Raw genomic sequence first — 22,447 nt, 5'->3', positions numbered from 1 at the left:
GCATTTTCTTTTCATTACAACACAGTACAATCAAGTAAGCTAATTCATACCATAGACCTCTCAATCAATATAAAAAGCTAAAAACAAGGCTCCGAAGCTACAATGACAACAATATCAAATTACCTTGGAACAATGCCATATTCTTCTCTGGGTCCACTATTTTTGTTTGACATAAATGTCAGAATTTCCCTGCACAGAGCTGAATTGAACTTGCATTTTAATTATGTTGAGGGTCTGTTAAGGATTTATGTATCTTAACTTTGCACAACCATGACATATTAGGTTAAAAAAGGACTTAATTTTTATCATAGCCTCAGTGTATCAGTATAGGTATAACCTGTATCCTTTGTTAAGCACATGAAGTGCATTAACTGTTCTTCCTGACCTGGAGGGTTTGTATGATTGACAGTTGCATGAAAATGACAGAAGGGTTGTACTCTGACATTGTCCCTTATCCAGATTTTCTCACTTTACTTCCAGCAGCTTCTGTGTACAATAGGGTGAAAAGCTATTCAGTCAACTATAATAAAACAATTTTCTGACAACGCTTACTAACTCATACTCTGCAATCGGTTGCATCGAGTGTTGTGGAAATACCTCGTGGTGAGGATGTGCAGTTGCATGGATAGGGTAGCAGATGGTGCTTTGGCATGCAACGTTATGTGACTCCCACAGAAAATAGTTATCACAGTGCCACCTACAGGTGTAACAGGTAGTGCATAGTACTCGTTGACCCACCCAGTGATTTTAACATGTAGTAGTGTTGCTCAGTCTACACACACAAAAAAATACATTTTAGTCTATTTCCTGCTATGGATTGTGGTTTAAAAAAAACTTTCATCAAACTTTTACATGGCACTAACTACAGGAAACTCTTTGGTATCCGGCACCGACGGGACCGGCGTGTTGCCGGTTGATCAAAAATTCCGGATGATGGAGAGGGTTATCTACCGAGGCTATTTTTAACAAAGAAAAATAAAAAAAATCAAGAAATGTGTAGTATACAGTAATTGGGTACTCACCTACAGAATGTTGTGTTAAATGGATGGTGGAAGATGCTTGATTAAGTACAGTACTGCCAGTTGAGGGTAATGCAATGCAATGACTACCAGCAGCGTGGGAGACACACAGTAACCCTGTAAAATGGCGGATCAGAAGAGACTACCGGCAGCGCGCGAGAGTCAGACTCCTGTTATTGAGGTGTTCCGACCTCCGACAGCGCCAAGAAGCCGAGTAGTGGCAGTTTGGAGAACTACCCCCACTGACTAACTCGGCTACCGCGGGAGACTCGGACTCGGACTCGACAACATTGCCGGTTATTGAGGTGTTGTTTTCGGAGTGAGAATTTTGCCGGTTACTAGAGAATTGCGGATATTTAGGTGCCATTTAAACGAGAGTTTCCTGTAATGCATTTTTGCGACAGTCTAGTCAAAAGTTAAAAAAATTATGATAATGTGCTTTCTTCACCTAAGCGACCATGATCGAGTTGTGATATTTTTGGCACATATTGAAGATCTAAAAGCCCAATAATAAATAACCACTTTGAAATTACAGTACATACATTCGGAGAACAAAAATGAGGCCCATTCTAGAGCAGTGTTCTGAAGCAATCCCTTGAGCAGTTTTGAACAGATGATATAGACTCTTTATATTTTGTCCTTTAAAGGAAGATGCATCAATATGACATGGCTCTGTGATGGAGAGAGTGACTGTGAAGACCACTCGGATGAAGAGAACTGTGGAGTATTTGGTTGCAAGCCACCAACCTATCCTTGTGCTGGGAATACGTCGATTTGCCTTCTGCCGGAAATGTTTTGCAATGGGAAAGAAGAATGTCCAGATGGTGCCGATGAGAGTGCTCTTTGTGGTAGGCGCTTTGTGTTTGACATGCAAGTATGTTTGAAACTGTGTGGTGCTGCAGAGGATTACAAAATTATTTTCCAATATTATATTATCCTTTTAAGGACAGCAAAATATTTTGGTGTCAGCTTTGAGCAGCAATGCCGGAAGTTATCATGCAAACTATTTCATAAGTCAGGCTGCACTTGTGGTGCCTGTGTTAATTAGGAACAGCTGAAGAGGCATGTAAATTTAGGGACTATTCCAGAATGAAAACCTTCATAAAAATGATAGCTCATAAGTGAAAAGTTACCCAGATGTGATGCGCTGGCTGCGAATGTGTTCAATTCTGAGACCTGAATCCAGCCTAGACTAATGAGATGAAAGTTTCTGTCTTTGGCACCTGTAAGGGTTTTACATGAAATGAGTATGGGCAATCTCATTTCTGTTCCTAGTGGGTATGGGTGCACAGTGTAAAGTTGTCCCTAATTTGGGATTATCACTCAGACAGAACACAAGTCAGAAATGTCACATTAGTGCAGGTGGGATGCTCCTCCCAGGTTTGGCCTAGGCCACATTTTTGGGATGGAATAGATGGAGCTTTACACAACAGCTGGCTATATTACAGCATCAGTGGAGAGAACAGATAAGTTAATTGCCTGTAATTTGCGGTCAGTGGTGCAGTGACGGCGGTCGCCGCTGACCATCAAGAAAGCTGCCCACAGTGATCTCACGATCTCTGTGGTGAGAACTTTAGCTTTCTCAATGTGAAATTGATTGTAGCGCTGTCAAAAGGAGAACTCCAGCAAAGAGCAGCAGTAATGTCATCAATTCGTCTAAGCAGCCAATCACATTGAAGAATTCTTTCATTGCACAGCACGGGAGGAAAAAGAGTGGAAGAGCTATAGCTATAGTAATAGGGGATTCTATTGTAAGGGGAATAGATAGGCGTTTCTGCGGCCGCAAACGAGACTCCAGGATGGTGTGTTGCCTCCCTGGTGCAAGGGTCAAGGATGTCTCAGAGCGGCTGCAGAACATCTTGGAAGGGGAGGGTGAACAGCCAGCTGTCATGGTGCATATAGGTACCAACGATATAGGTAAAAAGCGGGATGAGGTCCTAAAAGCGGAATATAGGGAGTTAGGAAGTAAATTAAAAAATAGGACCTCAAAGGTAGGAATCTCAGAAATGCTACCAGTGCCACGTGCTAGTCAGAGTAGAAATAGAAGGATATTTCAGATGAATATGTGGCTAGAGGAATGGTGCAAGGGGGAGGGATTCAAGTTCCTGGGACATTGGAACCGGTTCTGGGGGAGGTGGGACCAGTTCAAACCGGATGGTCTGCACCTGGGCAGGGCTGGAACCGATGTCCTAGGGGGAGTGTTTGCTAGTGCTCTGGGGGAGGGTTTAAACTAAAATGGCAGGGGGTTGGGAACCTGAGCAGGGAGACAGAGGAAAGGGAAACAAGGATAAAAGCAAAAGATAGGAAGGAGAAAAACAAAAGTGGCAGTCAGAGAAATCAGCGGTTTAAATCAAAAGTGGCCACAGTAAATAATAATTCTAATAGGTCTAAGAGCGTTAAAAAAACAAGCCTGAAGACTTTGGCCTAGAAATTCACTATGGCCCCACCAGCTGGCTAGCGCCCAGAAGTTAGCACTGGGCGGGAAGCCTATAGCGATCGTCAGATATTCATTGTTAGCGCCCCAATTCGGAACCGGGCGCTATACCAGGGTGTGCCCGCCTCTGCTTGGGGCGCTGACAATGAATATCAGCGCTCTTGGCGCCGCTGCGCCAGCCGCTGCAGAGCGGCAGGCTGCGGTACTGCAGGCCTCCTCCTTCTCTTAAGGGGGAGGTGCCTGCAACAGCCGGAGCCCCGATCGCGAGTGCCGGCAAAAGACCTCGGCACAACGGAGAAGTGCCGGGCTCCCGCAAACCAGCCGGCAATGCCGCGGGGGGGGGGTGGAGGAGGCCGGGGAAGGAGGTGCGGGCAGGCGGCCGCCGAAAAAGCGGCCGGCCGCACCTTCCCCTTTAAAGCGCCCCACTAAGGATTCAGCACGGCCCCGTTTTCTAGTCGCTGTTTGCGGCCGCTTCGGAGGAGGCGGCCGCAACTAAATATGGGGATCGGGCCGGTTTCGGGGCGGTACCGGGGCACTGCACCGATGATGTCATCAGTGCCGGCGCAGAGCTAACGGCTACCGCCGCCAATACCGCAGCGCTGAATATCTGCGCAAACTCATTTTTGGCGCAAAATCACTCTTTATGCGTTAACTGGGTGCAAAGCTGGCAGCGCCTTAATGAATTTCTAGGCCTTTGTGTCTTACTGCGAGGGGTGGATGAATTGGCTGCGCAAATGGAGGTAAACAAATATGATTTGGTTGGGATTACGGAAACGTGGCTCAAGGATGGCCAAGGCTGGGAACTCAACATCCAGGGGTATTCGATATTCAGGAAAGATAGGCAAAAAGGAAAGGGAGGTGGGGTAGCATTACTGGTTAAAGAAGGGATTAACACAATTGTAATAAAGGATATTAGCTCTGATGATGTGGAATATGTATGGGTAGAATTGAGAAATACTAAGGGGAAGAAAACGTTAGTGGGAGTGGTATATAGACCTCCAAACAGTAAGGCGGAGGTTGGGGATGGCATTAAAAGGGAAATTAAAGAAGCGTGCAATAAGGGCACAGCAGTCATCATGGGTGACTTTAATCTACATATAGATTGGGCTAACCAAATTAGTAACAAAACTGTGGAGGAGGAATTCCTGGAGTGTTTACAGGATGGTTTCCTGGACCAATATGTCAAGGAACCAACCAGAGATCAGGCCATCTTAGACTGGGTATTATGTAACGAGAAAGGATTAATTAGCAATCTTGTTTACGAGGCCCCTTAGGTCAGAGCGATCATAATATGATCGAATTCTTCATTAAGTTGGAGAATGAAGTAGTTGACTCAGAGACTAGGGTCCTCAATTTAAATAAAGGAAACTACGATGGTCTGAGGAGCGAGTTGGGTAGGATGGATTGGGGAATGTCACTCAAAGGGTTGATGGTGGATAGGCAATGGCAAACATTCAAAGACTGCATGGATGAACTACAGAATTTGTTCATCCCAGTTTGGCATGAAAACAAAACAAAAAAGGTGACTCAACCGTGGCTAACAAGGGAAATTAGGGATAGCATAAGATCCAAGGAGAGGACATATAAATTGGCCAGAAAAAGCAATAATCCTGAGGATTGGGAGCAGTTTAGGATTCAACAAAGGAGGACAAAGGGATTAATTAAGAAAGAGAAAATAGATTATGAGTAAGCTTTCAGGGAACATAAAAACTGACTGTAAAAGCTTTTATAGATATGTGAAGAGAAAAAGATTGGTGGAGTCAAGCGTAGGTCCCTTGCAGTCAGAATCGGGAATTTATAATGGGGAACAAAGAAATGGCAGACCAACTAAATACATATTTTGGTTCTGTCTTCACAAAGGAGGACACAAATAACCTCCCAGAGATGCTGGGGAATATAGGGTCTGATGAAAGGGTGGAACTGAAAGAAATCAGTAATTGTAGGGAAATGGTGTTAGGAAAATTGATGGGACTGAAGGCCTATAAATCCCCAGGGCCTGATAATCTACATCCTAGGGTACTTAAGGAAGTGGCCCTAGAAATAGTAGATTCATTGCTGGTCATCTTCCAGAACTCGATAGACTCTGGAACAGTACCCATGGATTGGAGGGTAGCTAATGTTACCCCACTATTCAAAAAAGGTGGTAGAGAAAAAGCAGGGAATTATAGACATCGGTAGTGAGGAAAATGCTAGAGTCCATTATAAAAGATGTAATAGCAGAGCACTTGGAAAGCAGTGACAGGATCGGACAAATCAACATGGATTTACAAAAGGTAAATCACGCTTGACTAATCTACTGGAATTTTTTGAGGATGTTACTGGTAAAATAGATAAGGGAGAACCAGTGGATGTGGTGTATTTGGACTTTCAGAAGGCTTTCGATAAGGCCCCGCATAAGAGATTAGCGTGCAAAATTAGGGCACATGGGATTGGGGGCAAGGTATTGGCTTGGATAGAGAACTGGTTGGCAGACAGAAAGCAAAGAGTTGGAATAAACGGGTGGTTTTCCGAGTGGCAGGCAGTGACTAGTGGGGTACCGCAAGGATTGGTCCTAGGACCCCAGCTGTTCACAATATATATTAATGATCTGGACGAGGGAATTGGATGTAATATCTCCAAATTTGCAGATGACACAAAGCTGTGTGAGAGGGTATGCTGTGAGGAGGATGTCGTGAAACTCCAGTACGATTTGGACAGGTTGGGTGATTGGGCAGAAACATGGCAAATGCACTATAATGTGGATAAATGTGAGGTTATCCACTTTGGTGGCAAAAACAGGAAGGCAGATTATTATCTGAATGGCAATAGATTGGGAGAAGGGGAAGTGCAAAGAGACCTGGGTGTTCTTGTGCACCAGTCGCTGAAGGTAAGCATGCAGGTGCAGCAGGCGGTTAAGAAGGCAAATGGCATGTTGGCCTTCGTAGCAAGAGGGTTCGAGTACAGGAACAAGGATGTCTTGCTGCAGTTGTACGGGGCCTTGGTGAGACCGCACCTTGAGTATTGTGTGCAGTTTTGGTCACCTTATCCGAGTAAGGTTGTTCTTGCCATGGAAGGAGTGCAGCGAAGATTCACCAGGCTGCTACCTGGGATGGCAGGAATGACGTATGAGGAGAGATTGTGTCGATTGGGCTTATACTCACTGGAGTTTAGAAGATTGAGAGGGGATCTCATCAAAACCTATAAAATTCTGTCAGGCCTGGACAGACTAGATGCAGGAAGGATGTTTCTGATGGCCGGGGAGTCCAGAACCAGGGGTCATAGTCTAAGGATAAGGGGTAAGCCATTTAGGACTGAAATGAGGAGGAATTTCTTCACCCAGAGAGTGGTGTACCTGTGGAATTCTCTGCCACAGAGGGCGGTGGAGGCCAGTTCATTAAATATATTCAAGAAGGAGTTGAATATATTTCTTAAGGCTAAAGGGATCCAGGGATATGGGGAGAAGGCAGGGACAGGGTACTGAATTTGGATGATCAGCCATGATCTCATTGAATGGCGGAGCAGGCTCGAGGGGCCAAATGGTCTACTCCTGCTCCTATCTTCTATGTTTCTATGTCTATGTTTCTATGTTTCTTACATAGAGCAAACCAGGAAATGAAAAGCATTGATTATCTGCATTTTTTAAAAATGTTACAGAGAGCGAAATAAAGTTTGGGACATATGCATGGGGTTAAGGTAGAAGCTGAAATATCATGAACAAACTTTTTTTTTAAATTGGAGAAATTTGACAATCCACAAATATAAAATTATTTTTTCAGGGCCAAGAATTTGTTTTTTAGCAGTTATTACGCTGTTAAAACCCCTAGTTACGCCTATTCCAACAAGACTTAATATTTACTGGGGAGTTTAACAGCAAAATTAACACGGTAAAGCTTACGTTTTCGTCAGTTGCACTAATTTCACTGATTGCTGGCTATGGGGAGGTCCACAGTGCAGCCTGTGGTGGAGCAGAGATTGACCACAACTTCAGAATTTCCACGTTTAGCTGCGCAGGCGCTAAATCCTGAAGTTATGGTCAGTTTCAGAGGGGTAATGACGGTGAATACTGATCACTCGCCATCATTACCCACAGTGAAATCCGGGCCACTGTTTCAAGTGTGAACCGTTTGTTAGAACTGGAAGAAATTACACATGAACAGCATTTAAAAAGAACCCCCCCCCCCCACACACACATACGTACACACACACTCTCTCTTTTGATGCGGTTATTCTTTCAGTAAAAAGTAAATGTTGAAGTATATGATGAGCAGACTAAAGCAGAAAAATGCAAGCCTCAGACAAGGTCAAACATTAGGAAAATAAATCTCCACAGGACAGTACACATGTGATTCCCTGAAAAGGTAGTTGATTTGAGGTCAGTTGATACCTTTAAAGTGGGAGCTGAGAGATATCTGTTGATGAGGGGGGGAGGGAAGGGTTAAGAGTATAGAGATATTTACAGCACTGGAGGGGTTGGGGGATGAATGTAGGTGTTTCTTAAAGTAAGGAATTAACAGGTGGTGGAGGAATAGAAATACACAGGCTGTGGACGGAGTGAGCTTGATGGGCAGACTGGACTTCCCGAGCTCCAGATTCTCTGATGTCCTTAACAGCAGAGTTAGTCTTACCAATAGAAATAAAAATCAAAAATAACAGATCAGCAATAATGTGATTTAAGTCCAAAGCTAAGTTTTAAAAAATGCAAATATATTGCTTGACCTAGTTTTGTATTGGTGATATTTACCTTCTTATCAAACATTGATCTTCTTATCAAACATTGATTGTAAACAAAAATTACTCAGCGAATTGTTAGGATCAGAATGCACTGCCTGAAAGGGTGGTGGAAGCAGATTCAACAGCAACCTTCAAAGGGGAAATGGATAAATACTTGAAGGGGAAAAATTTGCAGGGCTCCGGGGAAAGAGCAGGCACAAGTACGATGGGCTGAATGGCCGCCTTCTGTGCTGTATAATTTTCTAATTCTATTAATACCTCTTCAGACATCAGATTTAAGTGCCACACTTAGCATCAAAAATGATATGTTTTACTAAAAAGTTAGATAGTGCACTACAAACAAAATGGCTCCTTCTCTGAGTCTCTTCTAGAGTAAAAGACGGGTTATGTTCACTAAGACCTCCAAAACTAGAAATCTTTCCTGTTTTCGCCTTATAGTTAAGTAGTGATGTACTTGGATCTTTCAAATCTGTCATCTTCAACAAGCACAGGCAGAAGTAATAAATCTAATTACAGGTTTCACGGTGGTAGACCTTATCTGAGCACAAAAGCAACGTGACATATAACTTTTAGGTTCCCGTTGTCGTTAATTATGTGCCCTCTCGGTGTGATTGTAAAAGGTGTTTGATAACAGTCCAAATGGTTGTTACTCTTAAATCAATTGGATGCTTTTGTTCACAGATGAGTGCTCTCTGAATAATGGAGGATGCAGTCACCACTGCACTTTTGTAACTGGGGAAGGCATCGTGTGCTCTTGCCCGACAGGAATGCACCTGAGCTCAGACAAGAAGACCTGCATTGTCCTCGATTACTGTAGGAAACACCTCAAGTGCAGCCAAGTGTGTGAGCAACACAAGAAGACAATTAAGTGTTCATGTTATGAGGGCTGGATGCTTGCACCCGATGGTGATAGTTGCATTAGTTTAGGTAGGTCATTGTTACCTTTACTTTTTTCTTTTAACATTTATTTGAATTTACGTACATAATAAACTCAGACATGTGTTTTCTTTGACAGATCCTTTTGAGCCATACATAATTTTTTCCATTCGTCATGAAATTCGAAGACTGGATCTTCACAAGCAGGACTATAACTTATTAGTCCCTGGCTTGAGGAACACAATAGCAATTGACTTCCATTTCAATCAGAGTTCTCTCTATTGGACTGATGTTGTGGAAGATAAAATTTACAAAGGAAAGCTCTCAGAAGTTGGAGGTATATATTTTATGGAACTACTTCTTTTATTCAGTTGCTGCATGTTCCCTATAAAAGCTGTATATCTAACATATCCCAAAATTAGCGATGGTAAAGATTTCCTTTGGGCACTGTGTTAGGAACACTGTAAATACAGTGCAAAGTCTTCCTGTAATCACTAGTACTAATGAAATAATACACTTGTTCTTCAGAATGCTTTCATGATTTTTGCAAGAAATAGTGACCAGAGGAAATTTTCCTCCTATTATTTCAAAATAGAAATGTGGCCTCATCTCCATGTTTATCTATGCAAAACCTACCCAATTCCACATGTTGGATTCTTAAAATTTACAAAGTGGGGTCAGTCCATTTCAATTTACTTTGTTTAATTTGAGATGGAAGCAGAGCTTGGATTCACAAACCTGCTTAATGCATCTCTACAAATAATTGTCCACTATGTTGTAGGATTAATATACCAGAAGACAAGGTTCAAAGAATAGGATGTTAGGAGTAAGAAGGGCAGTTCGAAATCTTTTAACCCAAAGTTAAGAGACTTGTGGGATACGTTACCAGGGATGGTCACAAAGTGAAAAGTATAAATGGGTTCAGGAGGCAATAAGATGCGTAACTGCAGAAAGAAGGGACATGATTAGGGTGACTGGAACTGAGATGCAACAAGAAGAATTTGATGGACTTAGTAACCTTTTGCTAGCTCCCAACAATTCTTATATTCTAAATAAGATGCCAGTGAGAATGAAAATGCCAACCTGTGCTGTCTGTAAACATATAGTCAATGTTGAGTACAGACCTTCTGTTTAGATGGTAACGACGCTTGAGTTACTCTGTGATGACATTTCTTCCAGTCATGGTGAGTTCTTACCCCACTTAAATCTAAGTCTTAGCTTTCAAAAGGATTTTATGCTCACTTTCCACCTCACCAACCCATCTGTATAATTGATTGATAAGGTTGAAACTGAGTGCAAGTCCTTTTGAAAGTTCAGCCATCCGAGTTCAGACTTCAAGAGGCTGTATCTTGCTGCAAGCAAAATCTTGCAAATCGGAAACTGTACAAGGCAACTCCAAAGTTATATGATATGGTACAGTCCCTACAGTAGTTGTAGTTTCAAAAATATGACCAATGAAAGTAGCTACAAATGTAACATCAAGTTTTCACACTTGAAGCATAATTTTTGTGCAGTTTTTAAAAAAAAATTACACATTGTAGTATCAGAATATCAAGATTAGAACAGGATTATGTATTTCATAGGGTTTGGCTTTCCCATGTCCTGGAGAGACTTTTGCAGTAGATTGTACCTTTTCCCCCTTATTTTGCTCTGCTTTTCTTGCATATTTTCCAATGTGTGCACAGGTACAAACAAACCAGCTATCAGTATAGAATATTGAAACTGTGAAGTATTACATTATTTTAACTGAACTGACTGGGAAAGTGGTATGGATGAGGTGATTAGCTCACTAACGTTATACCCTTGCCTCAGAGTAAATGCATAGCCTCCATTGGATGTCCCGGCAGATAGCTGGGCTGAGATTGGGAGTCAATTATGTGAAGAATTCCAGGGCTAGAAACATCAGTCTGGTACCCTTAAGTGCACCAACATGCTGAGCTACCAGGCTGCTAATTCTAAGGATGTTAAAGTTACATTTCTTTTCCTTTTTTTTAAGTTTCAATGCTTTTCCAGCCAGAGTAAAACAGCTGCACTAGGTATTGCTTCACATCTTCTAAGTGCCAAAGTGAACAGAAGAATCAGTCATTTTCAAACCAGTTTATTTTTCCATTCATTGTGGTTTTGTTGGATAACATCTTGCTACATGGGCAAAATGTTGCAAATGAAAGTTTTTGAATCCAACAAATGTATAGAATATCAAACATAGTAACTGTGCAAAATTATGTAATGTATTTGTGGTTCAGTTTATTGGGTTGTTTTTCCAGATCAGTCAGTAGATTTTGTACAAGGCGAACATGATTATGCCAATTATTACTGAGTTAAAAAGAGAAGGAATTACATATACCTAACCTTGGTGTTTATGGGAATGACATGGTTGTTTTTTCAGCTGTAAGCAGTGTGGAAGTTATTGTACAGCATGGTCTAGACACTCCCGAAGGGTTAGCTGTGGACTGGATCGCAGGAAACATTTACTGGATAGACAGCAAAATGGAACAGATTGAAGTAGCAAAACTGGATGGCACCATGAGGACTACCTTAATTGCAGGTGCCATGGTGTATCCACGAGCCATAGCTTTGGATCCTCGATATGGGTTAGTTTGCAAATCTCATTTTATAGAAAACTGGAGAGTATTTCACTACATAATTTTTACTTTGCATGTGAAACAGAGGGAACAAAGGAATGTTGCTGCCATAAATGTTTCTATCTTTTCATTAATAAGACAAAAACTATGGCTGCCATTTTTGAGAGTCTTGGAGATATGCTAATAGGGAAAAACATGTTTACTAAACGCAAGAAGGTAAGAAACTGAATGGGGTAGAGAAGCAAAGCAATCTGGGAATATAGATACATAATTTGCTAAAAATAGCAAAACAAATTAATAAAGCCACAAATAGTGCAAACGGGTACCGGTGTTCATTTCTTGATGCATACAAGGAGAAGAGAATAGAAAGAGATAGAGGCAAAATGGGAAGAAATAATTGGAGTGGGAGGAAGCTCATGTGGAATATGACCATTTGGATCAAATGGTCTGTTCAGTGCTATAGATTCTATGTAATTATATGTAAAGTGCTAAGTAAATATAATTTGTATTTAAAACTAGATGAACTAGACATTAACTTTAATATAACTTAAAGAAGCCCACATTTGTGTAGTTATTACTTTGTTGTTATTGGTATGATTATTTTTTAAAGTACATATTTAATACTAATTCATCTCCTGTGCTGTTGCGCATGCAAAGTTTGGAGTATGGTTGCGATATTTAGTTGCTAACCTTGGCCTGTCCCTTTAAATCTATAGCTCAGGTACTTCCAGTTTTGGTGGGGTTGGGGGAGGGGTGGTGGTGGGGGTTCTCTATGTAGCCCCTGAGGTCAATCAGAATTCTTTTTGGTGAGGGAACTTTGCAGGTTTCCAGGTGCTTGTAAATTTCCAGTTCTAGATCAGAAAACCATAGCATTCCTTTTTCTTTTCTGTACAATTTTGTGTGTGTACATGTCTTTTAATACTTTGAAATGTGACATCTGGAGTGTGATGGCTGCTCTAAAAATGTATATATATAAAACACACACGCATATGCACACTCGTTGATCTTCCATTGCACATAGAAAGTCAAAATCAAATACATTTTTCAGGTCAAGCAGGTTTAGAAGGCAGGGGTATATTTGGACTAAGGCGAGAGGGGAAGGGGGAGGAGAACAGGAGAGAGGGACAGAGCAACAGGAGAGGAGGAGGAAAGATAAGGAGAGGAAGGTAGAAGGGGCGAGAAAAGGAGGGGATAGAGGAGTGAGAGAAATGCTGGAGGTTGATGGGGACAAGGGAACAAATGCTGAGAAGGTACCTCAACTGAGCGGTGTTATCTCCCTGAACAAGGCACAGTGGGGGATGGAGTAATTGGACACATTTTTTGTGCTTATGGGGGGGGGGGGGGGGGGAGAGGGTCCTTTTTTGTCAGTGGAGGAGGTGACCAAAGGGCTGGTTGTTTAGTTGAGTGGGAGGGAAGGGAAGAGTTAGTTACACATGGCTCCCAGTTTGGTGCTCCTAGAGATGGCAAGGATATGTCACGGTAAGGACATGTTTTTCCTGCTGACATTCCTAGCACTGCAATCAGAGAGATAAACATCTGTTCTGCTGGCTCTGTTTGTCTACCATTTCTTTACTACTGATTATTTATTAAGGATTTTCTTTAGTTCCGTGGCAGATTTTTAAAATAATTTTGAATTGGGTTGCTGATTGGGAATGGAGTGCCAATTACTGTGATCAATGTTTAGTTGGAGAAACTGGCTGATAATGGAAAGAATTATATATATATATATATATAATGTGTTAAATTAAGCTTTATAAATGTCATAATAGCAAAATCAGCTGCAATGAATATTGAGGATTTGTTGGACAAGATTTTCCTGTGTGGGTAAAATATTGCAAATAAAGGTTTGAATCCATCAAAGATATAAAATGTTAAAGTTAAACTATGAATTTGTGATCAAGTTTATTGGATTGTTTTTCCACTTCAGGAGGTTGTGTATAAGGTGATCAGGATTATTATTGTATTATTGTATTTGCTTGGCTACAGGTTATATGGGTAATGTTCCACTGCACCACCTGGGTGGTAACCTGGTTCTAAAATGGACGGGCAATCTGTTCTGCCAGGCTACTGCCTGTGCAAGAAAGTTTAAAAATTACCCTCTGTGTCAAACCATGAAATTTATCTAAGTGGCCTGCATGTGTTTTTTCAGCTGTAAGCAGTGGGGAAGTAATTCTGTTGCATGATTAAGTAGCTCATTATTTGAATTATAAGATATTTTGAATAAGAATGCATAGCTGCATGTTTTAAAATCAATGCCTTTGAGTGAATTTCTGTGCTGATCAAGGTGAAGGGTGTCACTGCTGGGGAATGGAGCAATTCTCCTGGATTCCTCTTCCTTGAAGTAATTTCATATGGACATTGGACGAGGGCAGGATTGGACCTAGCAATAGGGCCTCACATGAACAAATAGCCACTTAGCATTCACAGACAAGGATCACACATCAATAATGCACACTTGAGTAAGGAGTGGAGGAAGAGAAGGTACAAAAATTGACAAGAGAAAATTGGTGAGAGAAAGAAAAATTCATATCATGGCCCACTCTGACAACCAGCAGAAAGAGGATTCTACCCATCATTCAGAGTTTGACTGGAACCTAATTCATTGAGATGAGAGACAGTGGTATAAATTTGCACAAAACCTCCCCACTCAGCTGCCCTTTCATAAACTTACAATTAGTTGATTCCTAAAATTAGTTAGAAAGCATTTGTGTCAGCACCATCATCCATTCACTCAATTAAATAACTATTTCTCGGACTTTGTTTATAGCTAGTGTGATAAATGGTAATTGAGCTGCCACCAAAAGTTGGTAACATTGTCTTGTGTGCAACACATTTGAAATAATAATGGCTCGGATTTTGCGGTGGGTAATGACGGCGAACTGTCAGCATTCGCTGTCATTACTCCTCTGAAACTGACCGTGTCTTCAGGATTTAGCGCATGCGCAGCTAAACGCGGAAATCCCGAAGTTGCGGTCAGTCATTCACTGCTCCGACACTGGCTGCGCTAAAAACGTTACTGCTATGACTAAGATCCTCTTCTCCCCATAATCTGGTCTACCCTTAACTATGGTAGTTCCCTAGGGTAGGTGTTTGAAAGATAAAAGAAAATGAATGTCTCTTACTAAAAAAATGAATGCCCTTAACACCAGGCATAATCAACAAAGTTTTGCTCATTGCTTTGTTCAAGTTGTGTCTACAGCATATTTTCTGCCTGCTGCAGCTTGCAGTGTATGACATTCTGAACATGACACTTAAATAAGTCAGACCAGTGCTCATTTGGTGCCTTGTGTTAGTGCAATACACAGTTACTAGGAGGCATTCAATTTTCTTCTTTTCACTAAACACCTGTGCAAGGGAACTGCCAAAGGGACTTAGAATAGGCCAAATTATGGGGGAGGGTGCCATGTTCTTGTTTTCCCCTTTCTCTAGTCTGCTACATGGACTCCTCTTGCACTAATTATGGTCCAGGGCCCTGTCATTAGCAGGACAGATTTCCAGAAATGTGCACCAAACAGAGTCACTCAAAATGACCAAAAATACATAACATTTCCCAGTTGAGTGCTCTGCCTACCCATTGTCAATGAAAAAGTTCATTTTTAAACCTACTTCCCTCACTTTACTGACGTGCATTCTTAATGGATGGCCTATAAGAGATTATGAGGACCTGGTCATAGACAAGTAAGTTCGATAAGGAAAAAACAAAAGTATTTTTTTTTAATTAAGGGAATGGATATTTTTTTCCATTTCTGCTGTGACGCGACCAATTTTTTTTCATGTGTGTAAAATGATTGTGCTCAGTAGCAACCTGGTGGTTACCAAAGTATGCAAGTTTTTTTTCTTTCTGGAGCCATCATATTCTAATAGAAAGCTCTCAATCCATCATGCAGTAGTCTGGATGGAGTTACCTTAAATATCTGGGAAGACTGTTGCAAATTATTAAAGCTTCCTCTAAATTTATAACCTGAGTCTTTATATAGAGAACGCTAATATACAAGATCTATCTGTTTCAATAGACAGTGGGTTTAGCAACAAGAAACTGTCCTGGCAGCATATAAATCCAAGCACCACCCCCCCCCAAAAAAAAAAAGTTTTTGTATAATTTAAAAGGCAATCTTATTAATTCTGGAAAGATTTGACCACTTCTTATTGAGTCATTGCTATAGATACCATTTTGTACAGAACAATACTGCAAGACCAAGCTATGAGATAACATTGCCTTTACTTGTATGTAATTCTTCAGTAAAGATTTCACAAATTGACAAGACATCAGTTTTAAAAAAACAAATTTTTATTTCAGATTTCCAGCATCCACAGTATTTTGCTATTAAATTAATTGAGTGCTTGTCTCACTGGGGACAGTGCTCCGTGACCTGTACACTATTCTAAACTCAGTTACAACCTTATGAATATTACAGGCAGATCTTCCCTATGGAAAATCTTTTTAAGAAATCTCTGTAAAGCTGTATTGAAATGCTAATAGCTTCCACTCTCTATGCAGTTCTCTTTGTGGATATTATAGAAGATGGCTTCTGTGAAGTTTCCACAGAGAAACATTCTTTTTAACCATTAGCGTACTGTGGAAATGTTTACTCATCCATGCACCAGCTTGATGACAATCCCCTTCTTGTCGTGACTTGGAAAAATGCATGAGCGATTGACTTGTTTCACATTATTCACTACTCCAAATGAACACAAGCAGACGTGAGGAAGAATAACGAAAAAAGTTAAAAGGTGTAAAAGGTTTTTTTTAAGTGAAAAAAGGTGTAGAAAAGTTAGATGAACTAGAAGACATTTAAAAAACTAAGTAGAACAGAGTGCGAACAGGAAAATAAGGAGAGCATGTTTGAAGTCTTTAATAATTCTTACTTTTTAATTAAAACTACTTTTAAATGTTTTTTATAGCCTAATATTGTAGTAATAAAACTTTTTTTTATTTGTTTGTGGGATGTGGGCGTCGCTGGCAAGGCCAGCATTTATTGCCCATCCCTAGCTGCCCTTGAGAAGGTGGCGGTGAGCCACCTTCTTGAACCGCTGCAGTCCGTGTGGTGATGGTATTCCCACAGTGCTGTTAGGGAGGGAGTTCCAGGAGTTTGACCCAGCGACGATGAAGGATCGGCAATATACTTCTAAGTCAGGATGGTGTGTGATTTGGAGGAGAACTTGGAGGTGGTGGTGTTCCCATGCACCTGCTGCCCTTGTCATTCTAGGTGGAAGATGTCGCGGGTTTGGGGGGTACTGCCGAAGAAGCCTTCACGAGTTGCTGCAGTGCATCTTGTAGATGGTACACACTGCAGCCACGGTACGCTGGTGGTAGAGGGAGTGAATGTTTAAGGTGGTGGATGGGGTGCCAATCAAGCGGCTGCTTTGTCCTGGATGGTGTTGAGCTTCTTGAGTGTATTCCATCACACTCCTTACTTGTGCCTTCTAGATGGTGGAAAGGCTTTGGGGAGTCAGGAGGTGAGACACACGCCGCAGAATACCTAGCCTCTGACCTGCTCTTGTTGCCACAGTATTTATGTGGCTGGTCCAGTTAAGTTTCTGGTTAATGGTGACCCCCCAGGATGTTGATAGTGGGGGATTCGGCGATGGTAATGCCATTGAATGTCAAGGAGAGGTGGTTAGATGCTCACTTGTTGGAGATAGTCATTGCCTGGCATTTCTGTGGCGCCAATGTTACCTGCCATTTATCAGACCAAGCCTGAACGTCGTCCAGGTCTTGTTGCATACGGCATGGACTGCTTCATTATCTGAGGAGTTGTGAATGGTGCTGAACACAGTGCAGTCATCAGCGAACATCCCCATTTCTGACCTTATGTTGGAGGGAAGGTCATTGATGAAACAGTTGAAGATGGTTGGGCCTAGGACACTGCCCTGAGGAACTCCTGCAGTGATGTCCTGGTGCTGTGATGATTGACCTTCAACCACCACAAACATCAACCAAAACTGTTCCTGACATTTGAATAGCATTTGAATGGCAACATTAGAATTTGCTTCAGTGTCACAGTGCAAGAGCTGAATCTGGACAGCGCAAGAAGGCATACTGTCCATAAAGCTGTCCAAGGTTTGAGTTGGACCCAAATGGGAAATAAAATCTTTATACATAAATATGAGAAAAATAATACAAAATATAAACTTTGGAGGTGAAATTGCTACATTGCAACTTTATTGAAAAATGTAGGTATAGAGTGGTGAAATATTGCTTTCTGCTCATGTCTACCTTTTGCCTAAAGTAGAAGAAAATAGGAATTTTTATATTTTTTCTCATAATAAAGGCAAATAAAGTAATAGTAATAATCATGAAGATGCCAAAATGATACATACAATGTCTGTATTTCAAGTACTTATTTCCCCAAGTCTAACACATATATTAAATATTGGCCCGGATTTTGCAGTGGTAATGACAGCAAAACTGTTAGCGTTCACCGTCATTACTCCTCTGAAAGCGATAGCAACTTCTGGAGTCAGCGCATGCACAGATAAATGCAGAAATCCAGAAGTTGCTGTCAGTCATTTACTGCCCTCCACAGGTTGCGTTGTGGAAATCCCCAGAGATGCAATAAATTCAAATCATAGTTCCTGACAAAAAGTTCCCCTATTACACTGGAATATCGCTGTTAACCCCCAGCCCAAAATGTTAAGCCTTGTTGAAAGAGATGTAACTGGGTTCTTAACAGCATTTTGACTGCTGAACAATCGTTATGGCCCTGAAAAACTAATTTTATATTTGTGGAATGTCAAATTTTCCATTACTATGATAAGAATTACATGGCTTTTAATATAATTTTTAAAAAGTTTGTTTATAATATTTCAGCTTCTACCTTAATCCTATGTGTATGTCCCAATCTTTAATTCACTCTTTCTTTAAAATTTATTAAAAAATACATTATAATCTGTGTGTTTTACTTCCTGGTTTGCTGTCTGTGAGAATTCTTCAATGTGATTGGCTGCTTAGTCGGCTTGATGACATCACTCTTTCTGGGTACTGGAGATTCACTTGGTTTGGTGCGAGATTCAAACTAATGTCGGAAGAGCTGAAATTCACGCCACAGAAATCATTAGATCTTTCTGGGTAGCGTTCTTCGAAGTCAGCGGTAAGTGCCGTCGCTTCGCCACTGACCGTAAATTCCAGGCCATGAGGTAAAGAAAAGCTTGCATTTATATAGTGCCTTTCACATCTTTAGGATGCCCTAAAGTGCTTAATGACAAATGAAGTACCTTTGAAGTGCAGGGGGGAATTTTGCCAGCCCTGGGGAGGCGGGTTTGGAGGTGAGACTGCTGGGAAAATGGCAAAATCTGGGGGTGGGGTGCCCATCCCACCCCCAACCCGCCTCCATGCCATCTTCCCAGGAGACGGATACCTGACCCGCGCTAGGAGCCGCCTCCCTGAGGCGGGAAGGGGAATTACAGCCACTTAACTGCCTGTTAACAGGTAATTAACAGGCAGTTAAAAGGATTATCCCCATTTTACCCCTGCAGGTGTGGGTTTCCTGATGTCGGGAAACCCCGCCAGGGTCACCGTGGCGAGCAGTGGGTCTGCGAGGGTCGGATGGGTCAAAAAGTGCGCTGTGGAGGTGAGTGATGGTTGCAAGTGTAGAGAGGTAAGTATGTGTGTTGCGTTTGCAAAGATAATCCAGAGACCGTCAGTTAGTTCAGTTCATGCTGCTTTTAATATGGCTGCCACACACACACTTCCAGGCACAAGCAATCGAATACCTATACACAATACAATGATCACAGCACTATCAAACTCCATGTGCTCAGGCCAAGGCAATCGAGTACCTATCACCAAATGTCAGACATAACATTTCCTCCCCCCTCACAGAATTTCAAACATGAAATGTAGTGACAAAGTCCTGTAGGTGGCCAGGGCGAGAACGTGTACGAACAGGCCGAGGTGTGGACTGGTGAGGAGCAGGCTGAGGCACAACATCTGCTTGAGGGTTGGCTGGCTGAGCCACATGTGCATCCCGCCACTCTGGGGGTAAGGCTTGGGGGTTAGGTCCGTATAATCCCGCATCAGGGGGTGCTGGCACCTTCCGAAGGCGGCTGGCATGCCACCGAGAGCCGTCAGTGAGGCAGAAAGTGGCTGGTCCAAGTTGGCGGCTGATTTGGAGAGGGGAGGACCAGAATGATGCCATCTTATTATTTCATAGTTTCATCTTCTCCTGCTGTCTAGCGACTGTGGCTTGAGCCGGTGGAGCAGGGCTCTGAGCTAGCGAGGGGCGGAGCCTGCCAAGGGGCAGCATGAGCTCACGGCCTAGCATAAGGGATGCGGGTGAGACCCTTGTAGTGGAATGCTGGGAGGCTCTGTAGTGCAGCAGTGTGTGGAGGAGGGCCTTGTCAAACGCACACCCCTGGGATAGGTGTGCTCTGAGGCCATTTTTCAGTGTCTGGTTAAAACGCTCCACCCCCCCATTTGACTCGGGGTGGTAGTACACTGTGCGAATGTGACGGATGCCCTTGCTCTCAAGGTAAGAGGAGAGTTCCGAAGAGACCATTTGGGGGCCATTGTCTGTGGTGATGGCCTTTGGATGCCCCCAGCGGGAGAAGAGGGACTCAAGGATATCAATGATGACCCGAGAGGTGACGGAGCCCACGGCAGTGACCTCTGGCCGTTTTGAGTGCAGGTCATAGGTCACCACTAGGAACCGTTGATGGTGGGTGACACCATGGATCTCCTCGCAGACGTCCAGCTGCAGGTGCTCCCAGGGCTGAGAGGGCCAGGCAAGGGGTTGCAGGGGTGGGGGAGCTTGGTGGCCAGTCTTGCCACTTACAAGGCAGGCTGCACAGTCCTTGACCAGGGCCTCAATTTCCCTGTCGATACCCGGCCACCACACTCGGTCTCGGCATCGTTGTTTGAGCTTCACTATGCCCAAGTGGCCCTCATGCGCCATGGATAAAACACACGCACGAAGGGCACTTGGGACCAGAGTGCAGAGCCCACGTGCAACACAGGAGTCATTCCAGCAGGAGAGCTCCTCTTTAACTCTGAAGTAGGCAGACAGTTCCTCAGGCACCTTGCAAGGCCAGCCATCTCTGATGAAGATGCACAGCTGGGAGAGGGCCGGATCCTGTTCAGAGGCCTCTTTGAGCTCCTGGAGAGAGACTGTGGTTTGGAGAGGCGTGTGCAGCATCTGGACGATATCCTGTTCCACTTGTTCAGACCCGACGAGTGGGGCTGGGGCAGAGACAGTGCGGGAGAGCAGATCTGCAACAACATTGTCACGTCCTGGTGTGAACTGGAGACTGACATTTTATTGGCGGAGGCGGTCAGACCAGCGGTGTAGATGCAGTGGTCTGTGGCTCGTGCCGGTTGTCGACAGCAGGGCAGTGAGAGCCTGATGATCAGTTCGCAGGGTGAAGGCACGGCCATACATGTACAGGTGCTACCGCTCACATGCCCAGACGCATGCCAGCGCCTCACGCTCGCCTACTGAGTACTTCTGTTCGGTGGGGCTAAGGGCTCGGGAGGCAAAGGCGATTGGTTTCTCCACTCCATTCTGTATCTGCGATAACACCGCCCCCACAGCTGCAGCGGACGCGTCGCAGGTGACGAGGGTGGGGTTGGCGACGTCAAAGTGAGCCAACACTGGAGGCGACGTGAGCTGCGATTTGAGGAGGCGAACAGCTTCCGTACAGGCTTGTGACCACACCCAGGGCTCATCCTTTCGCAGGAGCTGACGCAGTGGGGCTGTGGTGGCTGAGTACTGGGGCAAAAACTTCAGGTAGTACCCAGTCATGCCAAGGAAGGAGGCAACCTGTGCTGCAGAGCTGGGTTCTTGGATGCTGTGAATGGCATCCACGTTTGACTGGAGTGGGGATATACCATCAGTCGACAACCGAAACCCCACAAATTCGATCTCTGAAACAGCAAAGACACACTTTTCGCCATTCAGTGTGAGCTTGTGTTTTGCTAGAGCTGTGAAAACTCTGTGAAGGCGTTCGTCATGAGTGGAGGTCAAGGGCCCATGCATGACAATATCATCCAGGTAGATGGCCACCCCAGGAATGCCCACGAGCACAGAGGCCATCACCTTTTGGAAGCAGCTGGGTGCAGAGCTAAGTCCAAATGGCATCCTGGTGTACCGAAAGACGCCAGCATGTGTCACAAAAGCAGTGAGGTCCCTGCTGCTGGGGTGGAGGGGAACCTGTAGATAGCCCTGGCGAAGGTCCAGTTTCGAGAACAGGATGGAACCATAGAACTGCGCTGTGAGTTCCTCTGACGTGGGCAGTGGATACTTGTCAGGGATTACGACCTTATTCACTGCTCGAAGATCGACACAGATGCGTAGACCACCTGACTTTTTCGTTGTGACCACCAGGTTGGAGACCCATGGGGAGGCATCAACTTGTTCGATGATGCCGGCTTCCAGTAGCTGCTTTAGTTCAGCTGTGACCCCGTCACGGAGAGCAAGCGGGATGCGGCGCAGTGGCTGAATGACAGAGGTAATGGTGGAGTCAACCATGGGCTGGTGGGAGAAGGCAGTCAGGCAGCCCAGACCCTCGAAGAGTGCTGGCCATGTTTGGCGCCACAGTGAGGCGATGTACAGAATCGCAGACCCGCCGGTGTCCAAGAGAGAAAAACTCAGGTCAGTGAAAAGATCCAGTCCCATCAGGTTAGCTCCTTGGCGTGCCACATGAAAACAAAAATCTGGCAAAACCTTTGTTCCATAGCGTACTGTGAGGTTGACTGAGCCCACTAGTCCAATTTTCGAATTACCATACCCGCAAAGGGTAGTGGAGGCGCAGAGAGTGGCAGGGAGCTGAAAAAGCATTTGAGTGAGACGCTGGCACCGGTATCCAACAACAGCGGGATGCACACATCA

At 43.5% G+C, this 22,447-nt stretch overlaps 1 protein-coding gene across 1 annotated transcript in view; it reads left to right on the top strand.

The window, feature by feature from the left end:
* The window catches only part of LOC147120556 (low-density lipoprotein receptor-related protein 1-like), a 2,135,446-nt gene that overhangs the window by 1,307,404 nt on the left and 805,595 nt on the right, over positions 1 to 22,447 (top strand). Inside the window, exons 22-25 of the mRNA XM_085986655.1 lie at positions 1,667 to 1,867; positions 8,845 to 9,090; positions 9,179 to 9,376; positions 11,426 to 11,630. Of these exons, the coding sequence (XP_085842781.1) occupies positions 1,667 to 1,867; positions 8,845 to 9,090; positions 9,179 to 9,376; positions 11,426 to 11,630 (850 nt within the window). The remainder of the gene's footprint in view (positions 1 to 1,666; positions 1,868 to 8,844; positions 9,091 to 9,178; positions 9,377 to 11,425; positions 11,631 to 22,447) is intronic.

The sequence above is a fragment of the Somniosus microcephalus genome, chromosome 4, assembly GCF_052327205.1.
Source record: "Somniosus microcephalus isolate GS21.2 chromosome 4, FLI_Smic_1.0, whole genome shotgun sequence".
Taxonomy (NCBI): domain Eukaryota; kingdom Metazoa; phylum Chordata; class Chondrichthyes; order Squaliformes; family Somniosidae; genus Somniosus; species Somniosus microcephalus.
This window is presented reverse-complemented; position numbering and strand designations above follow the sequence as displayed.